The sequence below is a fragment of the Anoplolepis gracilipes genome, chromosome 17 (assembly GCF_047496725.1).
Source record: "Anoplolepis gracilipes chromosome 17, ASM4749672v1, whole genome shotgun sequence".
In the NCBI taxonomy this organism is placed as follows: domain Eukaryota; kingdom Metazoa; phylum Arthropoda; class Insecta; order Hymenoptera; family Formicidae; genus Anoplolepis; species Anoplolepis gracilipes.
Window position 1 is genome coordinate 1,450,001 of NC_132986.1, and position 23,195 is coordinate 1,473,195.

Genomic DNA, 23,195 nt, shown 5'->3' on the forward strand with positions numbered 1-23,195 from the left:
ATGAGATACATCCTATGCAATTAAAAGTAAGCAATAATTGTAATTAACATATCTATTATACTTTATACAATAGCAATAGATAGTCTTCTATATATTCATACAAATGTTTTTTTTGTTTATTTTACAGAGTGGAGCACCTGGTGCAGAACATTTGGTTTACTTGAACAATCAGATGACTGCTCAACAACAGGTTGCACTCTTTCATCACCAACAGCAGCAACAGCAACAATTCAGAAATGGACAGGTAAGTCTTTTTATATGTGATACAAATTATATTGGATGCTATTGACTCGTGCACACATGATACGAAAATACGTCTTAGTAAAATAACGAATAATGCTGCAGCCAACTTTCTACTTTGAGAGATAATATACATTTAATACATGGGCAATATTACATGAATATTAAGAAAGCTTTATTGTTTCTTTTATAAATGTATAATATAATAGAAAATTTGAATACACTTAAGAATCTGAAATAAAAAATTTATTATGATCATATAATTAGTATAAAGTTATTGTAGTATCTTTCAATTTATGTGTGTATGAAAATTTTACTTTCAATATACTACTGTTTTAAAGGATATAAATAGAAATCAACAGATTTATATTTTTGCAATTGATAATATATTTTATATTACAATGAATGTACCTGGAATATGCTCTTTGCTTAAACTGTATTTGTAAGAAACGTTCAGAGTCAAAATTTGGCTGCCTGCAGATTAAATAAGTTTTTATTTGTCATTTTATCATTTTTAATAACTCTTATTGCACATATCCTAAAATTTTTACTAAAAACGAAAATATATATGTGAGAAGGAAGAATGTGAACAAAATATAGCTCATTGTTATTTTACTATATTTCATGAGCTATAAATAATTGATATTAGCTACATTGCATTTTCTTATTATATTACTTGTTTTAATAATAAATTAATAAAATTTTAATATCGAGTAATCTTTATAAATGTGCACACATACATATAATAATTAATAATAATTATAATTATAATTTATACATATATTTGTGGTACATGTTGTGCATCATACATATGTGGTATTATTATATAGTTTTATTTATTATAATTAAAAAATTTTTTAATAGCTTCTTTCTTTGTTAAATTAACAGTATTAATAGAATTATAATCAAACATTTATTTTATTTTAATTTATATTTAATATTGAAAATTGAAAAAATGCAAAATTTTTTTATTGTAAAAAATTGATTTTAAATTTGTAAAAAAAAAACGTGACAAAATTGACTAATCTTGGATACTTTTTAATTAAATATACTTTAAGGATACTTTTAATGAAAATACTTATTTTCTTTTAAAAATACTTATTACACTGCTTCATAATTTATTTTAATCTAAATATTTATAATATCTAAATATTATCTGACAATACAGAATGATTCATAATTATCAATTAATTATGATACTGCAGCATTTTTTAAACAATTAAAAAACTATAGGAAATATAAAAAATGACATTTTAATAATTATAAAATACAATTATTAGATAATAAATTATTATTACATGGAAAATGTACCATTACATTTACTTCAGTATCATAATTATTTTGGTTCTGTGACATTTTAGAGAGTCAATGGATTAAAATAATTATCTTTCATGATGCACAACAATAGTACATCTCATTAAACAATAGCGAACGGAACTTAATCTAAATATACACTCTTCTCTTTTCTGTCCGATAATGCAAGAAAAGCAAAACTACTAACTTGGCCTATGAATAAATTCGTCCTCGATACCCCCCCCCCCCCCTTACCGTTATATATACCGAGCATCTTATATTTTATTTGCCGCGCCAGTATTATTTGCTCTCTGTATAAAATATGAAATACGCGAGTAGCGTCATCATTGTATAAATGCATGAAGAAACATACTGACGCGATTTGGGGTGGGAGATAGAAGGTATTTTATATACATATTGTCATTGAATCCTGATGATGCAATTTAATACATTTTAAAATCAACTGTTGATGGACATTGATATATAGAATTTAGATATAATATTAGTATAGTAATTAATATTTTAATACAATATTTTGATACAATATATTTTTGTTTTGATAAAGAATTAATTATAATATTATTTATACTGTTTAGCTTAATTAATTTTTTAAAATAATGTTAATAAATATAATTTTTCAAGTATCAGAAATTGCTTAGAAAATTTGTATGTAATAAAAATTAATTTAAATATTAATACATTATGAAATAATTGTTATATTTAATTCAATTCTATTATTACATAGTATTACTAAGTCTATTGCTATCTATAATATCTAGTGTCCATTAATGGTTTATCTTTCCTTTAATATTAAATAAACTAAGAGAATAAGTTCTCATCTTAAATATAGGATATATATACACTATGTGATTTATGTTTGATTAAATTTACATCAGTTTTTTATAATTGGCCATTTAGAAAAAGAGAATATTAATAATTTTGAGGATATGGTTTTTTTAGTTACATTCTTCTATAAATATTTGATATATTTAATTCATTTTAAATGTTAAAAAGTCAAGAAAAAATATACAATACAATTTTTTATTTCTTTTTACTTGCGTTATTTTTCTTGAATACAATTTACAAAATGCATAAAATTTAATCCAATGAAAGTGTAAGAAAATCAGTTTCATATATTTATTTTAAGATTATTTTGAATTTTTATTTTTTATATAAATTATTTTAGTGTTTCGAGTTTAATTAGAAACTTATATCTTTTTAATATGTTATTTTTTTTATATTTAATTGTTAAGCTTTTTTTCAATATTTCGTAAACGTACCACGTTTTACATATTCTTGTTAGTTCACGATGCAATGAGGTAAGAAATGTTAGGTTCGCGCACGCACACATTTATATTAGGGAAATCGTAGCGCGAGGCGGCGGCGGATTGACGGAATGACCGCCAGAGGCGCCCTGCTCGAAAGCGTCGTTCTTTGTTTCGGTTTGGAGCGCAGTCTCCGTCCGACGAAGCGCAGAGCCCGGTTGACGAAAATTCGAGTGCGCGGCAACGAGAGGAGAGAGAGAGACAGGACGACGGAATAGGGACGCCTATTTACGAGCTCTCCCGGGTGACGCGACGCGTTGTTTCGTGCCGGTATGTTCGGACGAACGATCACTTTGCCGCGAGAACAATCGAATCGGATCGACTCGCTCCCTCTGTAAATAAGCGGCGCGACTGTACCCGCGAGTGTGCAAAGTGTGCGCGAGAAAGAATAAGAAAGGAGAAGGTGTAAGAGTAAAGATAGAGAAAGAGGAGAAGGAGGAAGAGAAGGAAGAATCGGAAGTGTCGGAGCAACGTTTGACAGCAGGCCAAACGCTTTTTCGCCTTCTGCCTTTCATCTCCTTCTTTCGCTGTGTCTCTCTCTCTCTCTCTCTCTCTCTCTCTCTCTCTTCGCTAGTTGCGTCGAGTGGTAATGTGTGTAGTGGTGACACTGTATTCCGCTAGTTGTGCCGCACACGCGTTTGCGTAGCGATTTGCATTGTTTGGCCGGTGGCGGCACAACGTTACTCGTGCGCGGCTCTTCGCTTCGTTGCACGACAGGGACAGAGAAAAAAGAAAGAAAGAAAGAGTGTGCGTGAGAGAGAGAGAGAGAGAGAGAGAGAAGAGGGGGGGGATCACCGTCGATCATCCGTCATCGTGCTTGCTCGTCCACGAGCGAGCGTAGGAAAGATCGAAGAGACGAGACGAAAACGCGTGACGACGACGACGAGGACGCTCGGGGGTGGAGTAGTGGTGCCGCCGAAATCCTTGTATCCGTACGATTCCATTCGTCCGTGTGGTGTCGTCGTCGATTACCGCCGCCGCCGCCTTCAGTGTTCAGCGCGCCGCGACGGGGGTTGCCGACATCGCCACCGCCGCCGCCGCCGCCGCCGCCGTCGTCGTCGTTTCCCCATCGATTGCCGGCTACCGATCCGCCGGTTACAGTAACAGTAGTGCGCGTGTAGTGAGGAGGAAGAGAAGGAGGAAAAAGTGCCACCGCGTGTCATTGTTTTCGAGTTTTCTCTACTACGTGTTGTCGTCAGTGTACTACCACGGGGTTAACGGTGAATCTCTCGGAGGTGACGCACCGCGCCGACGACGCCGCTGCCGTCGCTGCCGCCGCCGCGACCTTGGAGACAGTGGAGAGTTTCGGAATCGGTTACGGTCAGGGAGCGGGCGCGAGTACAGGCGACTGGATGAAACCGCCGGGGGACTTGTTTCTCTACTCTACGCTCGACATGAAGGATCTGTCGGGAGCCGTGGGAGATATGGTATTATTATTTATATGTATATATATATATATATATATATTTCTTCGTTTATTTCTTTGCAACCGCAAACTGTCGCTCACAATGTTGCGTGTGATTCGATTGCTTCGAAACCGCGCCCGCCTCTCGCAACGTTCTAGGCCGCGTCGTGGCGTCGTGTCGCCTATTCCTAGCCTAGCCTAGCCTAGCCTAGCCTAGCCTAGCCTCGCGTCTCGTTTCGTCGCCATGCGCGTCAATCTTTCTCGCCTTACTAGTGGTATAGGTTAGGTTCTTCGCGCGGCTAGCAAACATAACATGTGATAAAAGAGGTTCGTCTTTTCCAACGTGTTCGTGGATTCTTTTCTTTTATCGTAGCTTTCGAATTTTTTCTACTAATTTTTCTTTTTCGTAAATTGTCTTCCACAATCGATTTCATCACATCCATACGTTTATTTTATTGTGTAATAATGTGGAGTGAAGCAACAACACTACATTATTATAAATACCCATTCCTGGGTATATAATATTTATATTGTACTGATTAACGCGAAAAATCTTTTAGATTAGTTCAATAAAATACGATAAAATATACCGATCATGTGTTTTTCATTACACTTTTATGTACTTTTTGTATTTAAAATAAAGTTTTTTGAGGTTGAGAAAAGTGAAAAAATATAATTGCAGGTTAAAAGATACAATTAGAAAAAATATTGCTTGCTCCTAAAAACTCAAAATGTCAGAATTTGTTTATTGATTGAAAAATTACAAAAAGTAAAAACTTTGCTGCGAAAAACTCAGAAAGCAATATTTTTAACGAGATTAAAATTGCGTCTCAGACTTTTTGTTTTGCATCGATCGTAATTGATTTGCCAATATATTACAAGCATAACAAACATTACAAAAATTTGAATGTGCCGTGATATTTTGACTTTATATCTATACATAATCTATATAATATAAAAATGTTTATAAAATTATAAAGTTATTACAATTTTCATTTTTTTCATATTTTTTAAATAAAATGTATGATCTGGCACGCGCACACACACATCACACTTATGTATGAAATTATTATACATAATATTGAAATCGGAGAAATGTATAACTGCGTAATTGGAATTTACTATCGCATTTTTATTGAATCGATTACAAGGGAGCAAATGCTTTTTCTTTTGTTTGTTTATTGAAGTAAATTGATTTTATACTTTTATTTTCTGGATATTACACGTTCATCAGTGCAACGCTTATTCTTCTAAAAATTCAAAACATTGGAATTTGTTTATTGATTAAAAAAATTAGAAAAAATTCAAGTTATATATCGAAAGTTTGAAAAATATGAAAAAAATAAAGGATAATACATAGAATATTTTTGTTTATGCTTGCAATTAATTTGATTCATGGAGGCAATAATGAAAATCGTGGAAAATTATAAATAGTAAAAGGATATGAATATATCATAATTATATATGTACTTGTAAATAATTTATTTACATATTTACTAAAAATCTTGACATTTATATTTTATTATAACGTTATACATACAGATAATTATTAATATTATATTAATGTTATATATAACTATTATATTCTGGTAATGTATTATAGTAACATAATTATTATTAATAATTATGTGATAATAATTAGCATTAGCCATTAGCTTTTTTCGTCAATAAGAAAAAATAAATATCGACAGTCTCAGTAAGAGAAATATAAATAATAAAACAAGTCTTTTCAATGAGAAAAAACAAAAAAAAGTTTTATTAATTTTTATTATTTGTTAGTGGAGGATTCTTGTATTTTCAGTTTATTTTTTTTTATTTTATTTAGAGTGAAACAAGTTGTCTCAAAAATAGCGATTAGAAAAGTTCAAGACTAGTCAGAATGATTTCCAAATTTATTTAATTATTTAATTATCAATGTTTCCATATTTCTTTAACCTTGTAACTTAATAATGGTTTTACCTTGTAAAGATCATTAGAAAGTTAAACGCTAAGCGTGTTTGTAATTTTCATAGAGCTCTACATTTTACCTTTAGTTTTTCATCGAAACATTATATTTTTCTTCCATTGTATTTCAATATTACATTCGTAGTATTTCCACGTAAAAATATCACATATATATAAATAGATTGCGTGTTTAAAACATCCGTTCAAATATGAATCATATCTTAGATATTGAGAAAAGCTATCTAGAAAATAGAAATTGAAGACCAAAGTTGATCTGTGACATGACATTCTTTGTGTAAGAAAATCTCTATTTGTGTGTGATATAACCGAACAGATTACATACGTTGAGTTTTAAACGAAGAATGTATTGTGTGTGTGTGTGTGTATCTTATAAGAAAAAATTTTTATAAAAAAAGGATGAAATGTTTAAAACACATAACTCTTTAAAACTATAATATTTATGATATATAAGAAGCTTATGTGTGTGTGTGTGTGTGTGTGTGTATATATACACACATAATCTCTAAGACAATAATCTATGTTTGTCGAAAAAATATATCTTTTAAAATTTTTGAAAACATATATCTACAATCATTTATTTTAATAATTTTAAAAAAATTGACATTGTCTCAAGTGCATAACGTTAAATTCTATCAATGACAGTCTATAATTAATAGAAATAATAATTAGAAATTTAAACATGTGCCATTAAAGCTGTATGAAAATAATAGCTAGCTGTATAAAATGAGTTTATATTCTGGAAATAAATATCCATGGTAAAAATAAATTCTAACACGCATAAACTGATCACTCTTGCAGTATATACATATATAAATTATTCTTCAAAATTATATTGACAATATGTATTTATCTTGATACAGGCTAAATTTAGCTAATAAAGTTGTCTATTTTATGCGCTTTTCAAAAATTCAAAGCATAATTATTGCAGCGAGAGATGTTTAAAAAATTCAAGCATTTCTAAGTGTTTAGAGATTTAAAGTCGCATATTTTTTGAGATATTATATATGTATAAGAATGAGTGAGAGAAAGACACACGTAGCCAGAGTATTCATGCAAGTTCAAGTATTGCACTGCTCGTATCGAGATACGAATAACAAACAGCGACTTCGAAGATATCGATTCGCGTTATGATTCACTTCATCTTTCAAGTTGCTCCATATTTCATGTTATGGATCTGATTTCACTTGTTGTCCTAGTTTTATTTACAATCTACGTTATTTATCACAATTTTTACACTATTTATATCGTACACGAAGAATCAAATTCATTATCGATTATATTTATTCAGTGAATCGTACGAGTGAATTAGAAGAAACAAGACATTTATATATAAATATCAGACAGTATATTTATATACTTACTTTTACACTTTAACATAAATAAATAAATATATATGTAATTTTTCTCAAATAATGAACATGACGAATAATTATTTTTTTAAATTACAGTCTACATTAGTCTGAGCAACAATAATCTGTCTTTCAACAGAACGATATATACTGCTTGCATATTACGGCTGATATTATCAATTGTATTATATTAAATACGACTTTCTATTGAGCATTCTGCATGTAAATCGGGTAGCCAAATTGTACAGATAGAATACTGTAAAACGAGATAAAAATAATAATGAAATGGCGAATGGATGGTTCGTGTACTCCGGAGCGGACTTTCATTCTGGCGTAGGTTGTTACGACGTCAAACGGTTGCTGACAGTTACATAGTCAGCTGTTACGTTGCGCGCGAAAGGAAACTCACGTCTGATAAATGTTACACAAGATCAGTATTACTCTCTAATTACGTTATTTGATAATCGGTTTTTCCTCGTTTTATCTGAAAGGAATGAATTATTTATTTTTTCGCGCTTGTGTATTTTCAACGAATAATTACAAATAAAACCGAAAAATACTAATAATAATACTAATCCATTAATCAAAGTTTTAAGATAGAAAAATTTTTTTTACAAATTTGATTATATTAATGATTTTTTTAAATGCTTTAAATTTTGATTTTGTTTCAAGGATAATAACAAAAGTTTTAAAAAAATATGCATAATAATACTAATAAGTTTTACAAGTTTTTAAATTAAGCAAATTAAGCTTCATGGATGGCAAATGTGTAATAAGATTTTTTTCCCTTATTTTATCTTGCATAAATTTATCCCAATTTTCAAATTTGTATTTAGCATTGAAATCTGTAACCCTGATTCCAAAATTACGAGAAAATTTATGATACACATGCAGAACGTTCTCGTATGATATTGTGCGAAAAGGTTCATTTATCGCGGTAGACGCGTGTCACTGAACTTTATGCGTAACAGTATCGGTAATCGATAGTTGGTTGTGTCGAGGCTGGAGTCTCGAAGTTCGGCGGTGAGAGAGACAGAGGAGTCGTATGCTCATTATCGGCGTAAATTCAATGCACATGGGACTCTCTGCTGACCGGTGCATGTAGAATGTGTATTCGGTGTTTCTTATCAGCGCGAAAATTCTATACCCATCCGGCGTATCCCCCTTTTACATATTACGAACTGCAAGAGTGATCAGTTTATGCGCGTTAGAACTTATTTTTACCATGGACATTTATTTCCAGAATATAAACTCATTTTATACAATAGCTATTATTTTTATACAGCTTTAATGGCACATGTTTAAATTTCTAATTATTATTTCTATTAATTATAGACTGTCATTGATAGAATTTAACGTTATGCACTTGAGACAATGTCAATTTTTTTTTAAATTATTAAAATAAATTATTGTAGATATGTTTTCAAAAATTTTAAAAGATATATTTTTTCGACAAACATACATTATTGTCTTAGAGATTGTGAAAATTAAAAATTTATTAGTTGAAGCTTTTTAATTTTACAAAAGCATGCAGCTTTTAAAATAAAAAAAAAATATAATGTAAAAATATAAACTACTAATGTAAATATACAGATATTTATATGTGAAAAATATATTTGTTGCAATTATTTTGTATTAAAAACTAATAACTTCTTAAGCAAAAAAAATTTTTAAATCACAAGAATACGTAATAAAAATATGCATATTTTTCTTCATTAATTAATGTAAAGTTTATTATTCTAGGCAGTATAACATTATATTAATTAAAATTTTATAGCATTATATTAATTAATATTTAATTTTCTTACGTGAAAAAGCTGATCATCAAAAGATGAATTTTTTAACCGTTTGAAAAATTGATCATTCATTCATGGCGTTAATTTTCCATGCTCTTGTCAAGTTTAGGTATAATAACAATGTAACAATTGTAACTTAACCATCACTCTCGATAATCTGAACAAGCGTATCGATATACACAGCTCTTACGAGCGGGATGCACACGTATGTGTAACGATACCATCTTTTCGTGCGTGCATATTGACCTATAGAGCGCGGGATTTGTCTTTTCTCGCTGTGCCGACTGATTCCCCAGCGAGTAGACTAGAGGACAGTGGCCGTGACCCGTGGACGAGGGCCCGGGGAAAGGAGTCGGTGGCCCCGTGGCAATTTAACGACATCCACACCACACCATCGTGGAGAACGTGGGAGTGCGATGAAGACTTGTAGGGGGATCGGGAGGGAGGGAAGAGAGCGAACCGTGGTGGGATGAACCGACGCGAGTCCGTCTAGTGTCTGGCTGGATGAAAAGAGAGAGAGAAAGAGGATCGAGAATATTCTAGCATGATCGCGGATATCTAGCGTTTTTTGCACTCGCGTTTATTCTGAAAGTTAGTACGCATTTTACGCTTAAAGTCCAAAATCAAGGGAAACCACTTAAAAAATAAACAAGTTGATTTTTTTAAATATTTACATAAACGATAGTTTTATATATTATTTATAAAAATGTCGAGTTATAAGAAGCAACAGCTAATTGGTATCAACTTTCGATTTTGGGAAAAGTTTTAGTGATTAGAAATGGGAGAAATAGATTGAGTTCAAAATTCTAATTTAAATTTTTAATCTGTTTATCTACATTATTGTTTTTTTTTTTTTTTTTTTTTAAAGAAGTATGTATAATTAATATTGAGAAAAAAATATAAAAATTGCTAAAGTCAATAAAATATATATGGTATTATAACATACATATTTACTATTAAAAGTAAAGAAGGATCGAGTAATGAAAAAAAGTTGACATTTTATGATGTGGCGACTTGCAAGTGGTTGAGATCGATATCGGCTGCGACGCGAGTCAAATAGCTGAAAAGAACAGATAAGCGCGATTCGCTAAAGCTCTTTCATTGTTTGTATGAGAGACCTCACAGCGTTTCTGTAATAACACAATCACTCGCTCTATGTAAGTCGATCCCGCGGTTCTCTGTTTAACATAGGGATTGTTCTAGAGAGGTCATTTCCAACAGCACACGATTATAACCCCTCGTCCTGTTCGTTGCATAACAACGGAAGCAACGTGACACACGAGAGGTTGACATTGTTGCCGGTATAGTTTATTCTTCCCTTTATCGTTTCTTCTTTCTTTCCCCTTCATCTCCCTTTAGGATAAAAACCGGTCGGTTTAAAGAAAAAAAATATTACTCTGCCATCTTTATTCAATATATGGAACAGATAATGGGAAAAAAAAAAAGAAAACAGGAGTGAAAAGAAGGATAATTTCGAGCCTGTTTTAGGCGATCTCCCAGAAGTCGCATAAATTATATAATATTTTTTTGACTGCTTTTGTTTTTGGAAAAATTTTAAGGCAAAATATAATTAGGATATTTTTAAGATCAAATGTATATTTATGAAATCAGTAACTTGTACTTTAAAAGTTTTAATTGATATAAAACGAACTTTCTGTTGATTGCATTTTCATCTCGCAGTCGTCTCATATCGGCCTTCGCTTTTTGCATTTTTAATTTTCTAACGATCGAATCTATATTTTTTTTTCTTCATTTTAATAACTGTATATGTTAAGAAGTACAAATTATACGTATACTGCAAGCATTTTTTTCTTTCTCGCATGTTTATTTTGCTCTTTGCTTTCTCTTCATTGAACTTTTCCTTCTTTTGGCTACTCCTTCTCTCTTCAGTCGCTTAAACGTACAAAAGCGTCTCCGGCGGTTGGCGACGCGGTCGATACTCGTAGCATATCACCCCCGGCTGACCGAGCTTTACCCTTACCCTTACCTCTTTATCTTACTGAACCTTTAGACAGATTCACTAGCTCGTTTCCCCGTGTTACTTTGCCACATGTCTTCTCCAGCTGTATGCGAAGCAGCAATAAATCAATTGATACATCCGGCTGGTATCTCTTAATAGTTGTTATTTGTCTGGAAAAGAATCGTGGGAGAATTTGAGGAATTTCTCTTTCATCGAGGAAATCAGGGAAAGTTGAGAGAATTTTCGTAAATTTCAAAACTCGTTGATTTTACCTCGATTTCAAAATTAATCCTTTATCTTTTTTTATAAATTAAAAACTTATATACGAGACCCTCCTCTTTCTCTCTCACGCACGTGTAAATATTTTTGTTGAAAAAAAAATCGGTTCTACATTAAAAGTTTCTAAATTAAAGATTTTGAAAAATAAATAGTTTATATCTTTAGTGAGTAGAAACACGAATTACATATTTATTTGCTTTACATCATTATACAGTTGCTAGTACTATTTAATCTCGTTTCAAATTCTTTTGAAAGTTTGCATTTTAAAAAATCTTTTAATCTAAAATTCGATGATTTAGAGTAGGACATAATGAAGCAATTATAATTACAACTTCCAAGATATGAACTTGTGAATCGATTAGAGTTTTACGCGGCCGTTGCAATTAACTTAAACAATATATTGTTAAGTAAATTGCTCGATAATGTCGAAAAGGAGATTTCCAACTTGTTGGCATATGAATTGCTGTAACTGCTTTTGGACAGTCTTTCGCACATGGATCGTTCAACCGGTTTCTAAGCTCGTGAGACTTGTTCAAGTTTACTATGTACATCCATTAACTTGGCGTCAGCTTCAATAAAAGATCACTGTGAAATTAATTTCTCTGATTTAGGATAGAGATCATTTCTCTGTGCTTGAAAGTCATAAAAATTTTGTATTTTATTTGAGCAATTGATTTTTTTTTATACAAATTATTTATCTCTAATGACAAAAAATTATTTCTAAGTGACAAAATTTATCCCTAATAACTGATAACTAATATGTTAAAATTGATTTATATGTGTAATGTTTTTTTTAACCTTAGTAACTTAAAATATGTGAAACATATTTAATATATGAAATATTTTTCATTTATATTTTTACTCGATTGTTTTCTTGATAATCGCTGCATCGATTCATTCAGCGGATAATTTCTATATTTCTTTTAAATCATAATAAAAAATGACTATAATATATTTATATAATATATATATATATACACACGCATGCACATATATAGCAGTTAATTAACTCTTACGAATAAGCTAAGTGACGTTCCAGAAATCGATTATTATTTTTGTAATTTTTAGCTTACAATAAAAACGTGCATATAAATATTACACATTTTTTTTAGTACGAATGACATTCTGTTTTAATTTTTCTATTTTACATGAGCGACATATTTTCCTAAAAATTATATTTTCTTGCCACGTATTTTGTATAGTATTGCATATCTGCACATTTTTTGTTACAGTATGCTTTTAAATTTTATAAAATGTATATTGTGTGTACGCGAAATATATTGTATAAATCTACACTGTACATGTATGTGCATATATATATGTTTTGAATTTGAAAGCATACAACATGTGAATAAGTATGAATTTTTAGTCATGTATTTAAATTCGATATAATACTTTTCTAGGAGAAAAGAAAATAGGCTGATTTCCATTGATATTTAATCGTAAAGAAGTTAACTTGTGTTTTGTCTCAGATCAGTTTCGATTATTTTTTTTTTTTTATATCCAAACTTTGTAAAACTTTTAGCCGACTTCGAGAAGAGCGAAAGCTCTTGATCTCCGAATCACAAAAGTTGAAATTGAAACAACTTTCGCGATTCATGCGTTATATAACTATAAGACGATGCATCGTGACTTTGAACTCATTGTCAGTATCTCATTATGCGTTTGGTGCACCCGTATCTAAAATCCTGCGATTCGCGGGCGCTCCCCTCTATCCTTGTAACAAAGGTTACGTCACTAACCTCCGGTTAGGCGAGGTCGGGATCAGTGCCGCATGCCGAGTCCGCATCGCGATTTACTTTTATCTGCTTTGAATTCAAATAGTCGCGCGGTAATGAAGTTGACACTTCAAAAAGCGAGCACATCATTAATTATTCAGAAGCACTCGGAAATTTTATGATTATTTTAAAATAATATATATATAATTTAATATAAATCAGTATATGATGAATATATGTATGTATATATCAGATATATAATAAACATATGATAGAAATCTTTATTTGATTAGATTTAAATAATTTTTTATTGTTATGTTAATACAATTTTTAGAGAAAAAATTCGAAAATTTTGAACTTTTTTAAATGAAAGCATTTTTATTTGTTATTTGACTTCCCTTTTAGACTCAATATGCACCATTTGAAATAAGTTTTATCCCCTCAATTTATCTCTTTACAATAAAGCCTTTTTTAATTAAATAAATTATAATTAGCATTTTAATTATAACAATTTGCTAATTTATTATGGATGTATTTTTTATATATTATTATAATAAAATTCATTAGATATATATTCTTACTGTAGGATTAGTATTAAAGATCTTTGATATCAAATAAAAACGGTACTGCAATTGTGATAAAACATAACAATTAAAATCTTATATTTAAAGTAAATGATTATAAAAATAACCGTAAATTATATATAAAGTAAATTATTAAATTATTAAATCTCATTTTTCGCGAGTTTTTTTTTAAATTCTGCTGATTTTTTTTAAATAAAATTATGTATGTAAATTTATAATATTTAAGTTAATATAAATATTTGATTTATATATTTGAATGAATAAAGCTGCGACAATTATGCCAACGAAAAATCGTCTCCGAACATTCCGCCCGCATGAAATATATATATATATATATATATATCTCATTAAAAAATGCAATGTAGCAAATTTTCACAAATAAATAAAGCTTGTTGCAATAGGTCAGTAACACGGAATGTTAATTTTATCAGTGCACTCATCAAGGAAACAGAATTTCGATGTGTTGTTCGAACGAGTAATGTGTGACGTATTACGAAACGCGTTAATCTTGTCGTCGACTTTTAATTTCCTAATGCAAGTGGTGAGCGGGGTCCTTTCCTCGCGTATTATTCTGATGTGTGCACGAGGGGAAGGAAAAGAGGGTGAGAAAGAACTCCTGGGAATTTCATGTCAACACGCGCGTTTAAAAAGAGTGTTCACTGACCTCTCCGGTGCTTACGATCTTTTTTTTTTTCGTATTTCAGATCGCTCCCTCGGCAAAAAAGCTCTGGGGCGTGGACGAAGGAGGCTCCAAGGACGAAGGGGGTGTAAAAGGCGGTGGGACCTTGCTTCACCTGGGCGACCACCAGACCACCATGTGGCGGGATTCCACCTGGAGCACGTCAGGTATAATTTGCGCGATTACGCGATTATGTATGTTGTGGACGAAAGCAACGTGCGCGTTTATGAAACTCGAGTACGATCGAGTGGAGTAATCAAAACCGTTTGGATAAGTCTAAGGCTCACAAATGAGCCGATCCAAAATACGCTAATTCCGTCGTAACGTTTGAATATCATGCACAGCCCTACGTAATCCCTAATTATCCACAACGGTACACTATTAAATTGTTAGCAATGATAATTTTAAATATATATAATTTTTTGATAGTATAATCGCATTTCTATATAAAATTGCTTTTTCTATTTATCTAAAAAATCTGACAGATAAAGATGAAAATTTATTATGGCTAATAATATATATATATATATATATATATATATATATATATATATATATATATATATATTTATTTACATGTAATAAATTGTTGTACATTTGTTTTTTTAATTTAATCGAAGAAGATAGATCAAATAGGATCAAAAGGATCGTATAAAAGATCGTATAAATGTGCACTATTCGATCACAGACTAATGTCTCCGTTTGCGAAAGATGATATATCCGTGTAGGAAATACCGAAGTACGAAGCGCGATGCCACGTATTTTACGTCGTACACGCTTATTGATTGATACAGCACTAAAAGAACAGCATGTAGACACACATATACGTAGTTCGCTCGCCGCTGCCGCCTTCTGCTGGTCCAGGGGAGCAGCGTCGAGCTTTTTCACAGTACACATGACCGATTGAATAGTAATATTGACTAATATTGTAAATATATATTATTCTGAAAGAGCTTTTTCAATATCACTTTAACTTTTTCGAGGATTTTTTTTTTTTTTAATTTTATGAAATTTAAAAAAACTTGCACGCACATGTAATTCAAAGAGTAGAAAAGTCCAGATAATTTATATATTTTATTTTGAAAATTTGCATTTATATTTAATTTAAATATTGGATGTGAAAATATTTTGGAAACTTCTTTTTTTTTTTTTTACAAAATCTCAATTTTGAATATTCGTCATTCTCTAAAAGATTGTCTGATTATCTCTAATTATTTTGTATTTTTAATATTTGATTACAATACTTGATAATTTGATATTGACTAATCAAGTTTCTTACCTGATGTAATAATTAATTCATTTACTTGGCTGAAAAAGAGAGAGAAATAATATACGTTTTAATCTCACATTAATGTTTAATTATATATATTATTGTTTTTTATTCCTTTAGAAACTTACGAAAGATATGAAATATTAGTGGCAAATTTCATTTGATACTAATGAAGTCTTTAAACTATTGCGGGATATCAAGAGAATATGATAACGTTTCGAAAAACTTGGAAAACACATCTAATGTATGTCAAGGTATTTTATGATATCTGGCGTACCATCAACCGTCATACATGCTTTAATACTTGTTACATTTACAACTTTTAAAGATATTTTTATTGATTAACTTGATATAGTACAATTTATTTACTGTATTAATTATTATATTACGTTTCCCGTATATTACATTTATTACAGTACCTATTATTTATTTTCTTACGTTTAACCGTGTCAACTATCAGATGTCTGTCAAATGCTATTCTGAATTGTACACGAATTTTGCTTCGATTAAAAGCATCTAAATAAATGTGCATCTAATGATTATTAAGGTATATATGACGCTGATAATGAGTATATATACAGGGTGTACAAACATCTGATTTCTTATAAGAACGGTATGTACTACCGGCTTTGGTGGCGGTGGCGACGGCGACGACGGCGACGGCGGCGGTCGCCGCCGTGTGTGCGTCATACTACGATGGGTGCAACGCGGCTGTTGCCATGGCGACAGACGCCCGGCATCAGCGGCGGCGGTGGGGGCAACGTCCCAACGCCCAGGATCGTACCTACTGATCCACCCCGTTAGCGAGCACCCCGAGCGACCAACCCCCCTCGACGACCGATCGTCCACCTGGGCCGCCGCGCGTTCTATTGGCGTCATATGGAGCCGCGTGAAAGGGCGGAAAAAAACTTCTCTATCTATACGGAAGCCTAACGGAATCTCGTTCGATAATGCTCGGCGCCGCAGCTGCCGTCCCGATGGCGGCAAATTGCTATTTGGATACATTTTATTTATCGTTTTCTCTCTCTCTCTCTCTCTTTCTCTTTCTCTTTTTCTATATCGATCCTCTTGCATAGAGATCTATTGTTAAATTCCAATGATACCCATTAGCACGAATTGATTAGGTCGACAAATTTGAAAGACATGTCTTATAATTAAAGCGCTTATTTCTAAAGCTTTATGTCATTACGTATCAAGGAATTATATTACAAGGAAAACGATTCGCATAATTCTCTCATAATCTCATTTTTCTTATGAAAACGAATAAGTATACTAAATAAGTTGTGGTAGAAAAACAAATCTTAAATATAAATCCGAAATTGTATACAAATTGTGTATGAAAGGATTCTCTCAGACACGAATTCCTTTACCGTGAGGTGTTTTATATGTATATTTGTGTCTATTGATTCTTCTTTGTATTGACTCGCAGTTGTTGAGAACATCTACGTACACTTGTATTCGTGGTATAGAAAATATTATTTTACAATCATTTGTGATTTGTTATATTGCTCAATATGTGTAATCGATCGAAAAATATTTGTCTTACTGTCAACATTCGAATCTAAATTGTCCAAACTTGTACATCTTTTGGAAATAAGATGTCTCTGATCGCACAAATAATCTTTATAAACATTGACATGTATATTTGTCCTTTACAGATCATGCAGTGTCGCAGCCAATTTCAATGGGTACGGGTAGACGTGTGGGAGTTGGGACGGGATATCATCATCAAGCATCAGAAGTCGGAACAGTGCTTAGTCCCAGAAGCAGGTTTGTGTGTTTTTATATGATGTTTTGTAAAATATTGTGGAATGAATCCACAATATCCCGAATATTATGCATTTTTGTCTGTAAAATCTAAACTTCAAAATAAAACAGTTATTCGAATGACGTAATGGTTTTCAAATTATAACGGAAAAAATAAAAATTTTTTGACATGAATTAAACTTTAATAGTTTAAATAGATAAGAAAATTTTATTTAATTTTTCGAATTTTTGTATCTTTTGATTTAAAGTTGGGTTTAATTATTGAAATGTAATTAAATATATACATATATAATATCATTAAATGTATTTAATTATTAATAGTCTTTAACTAGTATGTATAATATGTAATCTCAATAATGACTACAAGGTAATTAATGTCAAAATTATGAAAAGTTATCAAAAAAGTGCCTCTAAAAAGAATTTATTATAAAGATAAAAAAGCTGCCAACAGAAAAATTAGAGTAATTTCTGTAATTTCTATAATTTTTTTATGAGGCTGATATTTGAATTTTGTTCTAATAGCAACTCATTTTCTTTTTTACAGTGAAACAGGTGGTTTGGGAGTTAAAATGGTTGAATATGTTCTTGGATCGAGTCCCACTACACCAAAAGATTTGGAACCTCGAATGGTTTCTCTGAGATTGGTGAGTATTATACTCAATGTCGTAAATAATTGTCGTATAAAAAACTATTATTAATTTATGTATATACTTTAGATATATATACATACACATATCGTTCTATTATATTATTTTTATTTTTTCACAGAATACCGATGCAGACAAAAAAGAAAAAGAGAAAGGTTCGGCAAGTCCCTTTGATAGTACAAAGGATGACACTGGTCCACAGGGTAATGGGTTAGCGTCCCAAAACGGTCTGGATGAAGATAAAGGATTTAAGTAAGTTCTATGAAATTGATTTTGTCGTTAAACCTATTCAATATTAAATGTTATAGTGATCTTTTTTTTAAATATAAATTGATATTTAATGCGAACTTGATAATTTTTTAGAGAATATTTAATTTATTTTTTTAAAATGTTAATATATAAAATTAAAACTTTGAATTTTTATGGTACAATTAATTTTGAAATTAATTTTGAGGTGGAGTAAATTAAATGTTTATTCTTATTTTTCTTTTTTAAATTTTCTTTACAAACAGCTTTTTTTATTAGATCTAGCTTATAAAATATTGAAAGATAAGACAGAATTTTTTTTGCAATATATTTATTAAATGTTAATATAATAATAAGTACTGAGTAAATACAAGATAAATATAGTTTTGTTAAGAATAATTACTATAGAAATAATTAACTCCGAAATAACTATTCTAGGTTGAATCTGTAATTAAATAAAAATACGCAACGCATTGCAACGCCTATAGCTGTTGTAATATAATCATAATTACATAGAATCATACATAAATATTCTTTTGCAAGAAATGTAACAAGAATCATAGAAAGTTATAATAATATTAGGTAAAACCAAATTGAATAACTCGTCCATATGCCGTTTATAAGAGTGTAATTTCTCGCTCGTTTATTATAACCCAGCTTAACTTTTCTATATGTCGCATCTATCGCAAGTAGCACGATGAAATAGCGTAATAACGATAACTGTCAAGGGCATGTTCTACACGCGGCCGATGACATCACATTCTCCGCTGTTTCCTTCGCGATAGCTCGTCGCCTGAGTTCCAGCAATGTTGCGCCATCAGTAGCACTCGACAGAAAGCACAATCCACGATGATGTTACCGACATTTACCTTCTCTTTAGGCTGCGTTTATGTGTCTGCTATTTTTATATTATAAAATATTTTTAGTTAAATTAATCATTTAATTTAATCAGTTTAAATCACACCAATTTCATTTCGAAAATGTTTGAATTTGAGTTTTAATTTTACTTGTGAAATTTTATTTATGAGGTATAATTAAAAATTGAAAATGAAATTATGGCAGATATATTTGACATATTGCGTTTTTTTTACAATAATTTTTATCTTAGATTAAAATCTTTTGTTTCATTATATTATAATTTAAAAATTGTTTTCCCTAACGTATCGATTGAAGAGGGAAGTGGTGCAACTACAAGAATGCAGTGCGACTGCAGTTTTTGCGTCGTTATTATAATGACATTAGGTCACCGTTGATGACCGTCATTGACGTGTACGAGCATTACATACTTTCTTTTCTCACGAGATCAGTAACGTAGACCGTCTAACCTACGGATTGCGTTCTGTTATATACGTCACTATTATGCAAAGTGCACCGTTACACGACATGCAGTCAATTGCGTAGACATAGAATCTTGCGCGGTTTCTTTATGCGAAATTATTCATGGGATTGGTCACATCAGGATTTTCAACTCTTAAATTTTTCTTTAACTATCTTTTACGTAGAAAATATATACAATATAAATGATTCTACTGACAAGAGAATCTTAATAATAGAATTAAATGTCGTTTTTAACCAGAGTTATTAAATTTATTTAAATCCAAAATTTTTGTGATAAACTAAAAGTAAAGATAGCGATTATAAGAATATTTGTAATAATAAATTCTAAAATACAAAATATTTATATAAGAAACGCTATAAAATAAAATTTTCTGATATTTCACTAAACATTCCGCAATATATTCCTTATTCATGATGAGGGGCTTTTAACATTTGTAACCGTTTAGGAAAATTATATCAGTTTTTTTTATATAGAAAATAAAATTACGATTCTTATGCTTTTATGAATTATGCTTTAGCTTTTTTGTTTTAATTATAAATAACTATTATAACTATTAATAAAATTGATTATTAAAATCAAAATGGAAGAATAGATGGAAATAGATCACTTAATTATTTTTTATCAAACTTCAATTTTATCATTATTATTATTTAACTTATAATTAATAAGTTTATTATATTAGCTTATATTTCTCTTATTTAATCTAATTGGGGTTTTTATATATTTTCATTTGCAGTCGCACACCTGGAAGTCGCCAACCATCACCGGGTGAGGAAGAATTTCAGAAAAACGCCGCCGCCACTCTGGCCGTAAGCGCCGGCGGTGGTGGCGTCGTGCTGCTGAAACCCGGGATTGATGTCGTCGGCAGTGAAGAACATTTCATGACAGCGTTTGCGGCACCGCCGCACCATCTGCAACATCACCAGGCCCCGCCGACTCATCATCTGCAACATCCGCATTCACACGCCGCAGCGCAACTCTTCGGGGCGCAAGCTCCACCACCGCCGCAGGGTCCACCGCCTTCACAGCAACAGCAACAACAGCAGGGTCCACCACAGCCACAAGACACTACTACGCATTTTGATGTCCAGGTAAGTCGCATTTTGTTTCATGTCTTTTTTTTTTTTTTTTTTTTTTTTTTAGGTATTGAATGATTTTAGTTATTGAACGGAGAGAGAGACTGATGTTCTCAATTTTTTATGAAATAAGAAATATTGCACCTTCAATTCCATGTCGAAAAAAGAATATAAATGTTGTTTTGCAATGATATGAATATAATTTAAAAAGTACTACACATATATAACAAAAAAGTATATACATAGCATAGACTTTCCATTAGACATAAATAATATTAGCTTAAAAAATTTTTTCCTCTTCTGACATTTCCTGCAAAACAGTTATAATATTACGTTTTATTGTTATAATGCAGTTATTGCAATGAGATTAATTTCGATTACGTAGTAAATGCTCATTCTTGAAAAGTGCATACTCTGTACCGACTAGCTTTGTTGCTTTTTTCTCATACGGGTTTCGTTCCGAGAAAATTCTCTTAGTGCCCCACAATACCCCGAAATTACCGGAGATGTTAGATATAATCATCTAGAAGACATTGCGAAACTTGCCATAAAGAGTAGCTTTTACTTTTATTAACTTTTCTTTTATTTCTCGAAATGAAGAAAAAAACTTGTATCTAAAAAAGTTAATTTTGCTACAGATTAAATTAGTACTTTTTTTTCTTTTTTCTTATGTAGAAAAGAATTTTATTTATATATTAGTAAATTATGTAGTAAGGAAAAATAGAGAAAATCTATATTATTTTTATATGTATTTATAAAAAATATTTTAAAATACATATCTTTTTATCAACAATTTTTCAAATGCTATGCTATTCAATTTCTCAAAAAAATTGATCATTTTAATTTATGCTCAGCTAAAAGCCTTGTTTATACATATTCTGATAATATCCACCTGTTCTTCCATGTAATATGATAATTACCTTGTTGATGAAGATTACTATGACGTAACGCGAGATAGGATTCAATTTTCGAATAATTTTTTTAGCCTTTAGTCACAATTGCATGGCACGCGATTAAAGCATTACTATTTTTGAATAAAGCCAAGGCGGAGAAAATACCTCTGTACATACATACCATTTTGCGCACGTGCGTCATATGACACACTATCTGCTCGTTTTCGATGACAGGACCCATTCGTTTGGCTTTGACACAACTATGGCTAACTACTACTCTCTTGACTTTTTTCTTCATTTTACTCGTTAAATCGAGAAAATCTTTTTGTATAAAAACTATTTTACTATAGTTTGTAAATAAAATGCAAAACTATATACGCGTTAAAAAATAAGAGATGACTCTTGAACAAGAGAAAAATTTATATAACAGGTTATGAAAATGAGATATTTTTTCTACTTTGCCTAAAACAAATATTTTAAAATAAGGAATTTATTTTATTTGTTATTATATCTTGAGATGTATATGTCCTTGTTTGTGTATAGTCTAACGAGACATGAGATAAATCATGTATAACATTTTAGCAAATGGAGATTTTTTTTATCTCGCTAAACGCTTATTTTCTCGTTTTTTTGACCAACGAATACAATGATACTATTCACGCGGCCTTGATCGTGTAATATCCTCGAGCATACTTTTTTCTATTCAGTCTCATAAAAGTGGTCTGGCATCGATAATAGGTGGCGATTTGCACGGGTTTAAAAGAGGGGGATCGGCAGCGGCGATCGTATAAATCATTGATTGACAGCTTTTTGACGTGTCTACTTTGAGCTGTCTATTCAGAAAATAGAACAGCGGTATATCGGTATCATCAAGCGTTCTTGCATCTCGTTGAAGTGTTTATATTCGGACATATCGTCCAGTTCGATTTACCTTTATTACAATATACGTTTTTATTATTAATTTTTTATCGTTCATACCACATTAATATGATAGCGATCAGTAATTTGCAAACGTGGAGCAATTGGATATCATTTTATTAGCTTCTGATAATATTCGATGCTTAGAGCGAAAGTTATTTCTCGGACATAAGAAGCATTGAATAGATTCTCTTCCGCGTTGATTGAGGTTGATTAAGACAACAGAACCGCAAATAAAGAAAAAGATGAGACAATTGTAACGCGCTTTCTTGCCTGCGGGAAATGATACCCACCGGTGATCATTGTTCTCGGGAAAAAGCCGCGATCAAGTAGTTTGCGCGCAGAGAACAAAATTTATGTGTGCTTCAAGTACAGCGAGTCGATTGTCATCGATTATAATTGATTATTATAGTGGCCAATTGATATTTTTTATACCATGGCAACAT

The 23,195-nt window shown here is 31.1% G+C and overlaps 1 protein-coding gene across 6 annotated transcripts in view; it reads left to right on the forward strand.

Annotated features, from left to right (window-relative positions):
- Pum (pumilio) overlaps positions 1-23,195 on the forward strand; it is an 86,986-nt gene that overhangs the window by 2,734 nt on the left and 61,057 nt on the right. For 5 of the 6 annotated variants that reach the window (XM_072909247.1, XM_072909246.1, XM_072909248.1 and 2 more), the window contains exons 4-10: positions 1-26; positions 128-244; positions 14,619-14,760; positions 17,522-17,633; positions 18,175-18,274; positions 18,399-18,529; positions 20,599-20,953. The exon at positions 1-26 is cut by the window's left edge and continues 109 nt beyond it. In XM_072909247.1, the coding sequence (XP_072765348.1) occupies positions 1-26; positions 128-244; positions 14,619-14,760; positions 17,522-17,633; positions 18,175-18,274; positions 18,399-18,529; positions 20,599-20,953 (983 nt within the window). Of the gene's footprint in view, positions 27-127; positions 245-2,972; positions 4,286-14,618; positions 14,761-17,521; positions 17,634-18,174; positions 18,275-18,398; positions 18,530-20,598; positions 20,954-23,195 lie in introns of those variants that run through there. The other variant, XM_072909251.1, reaches the window with a different exon arrangement.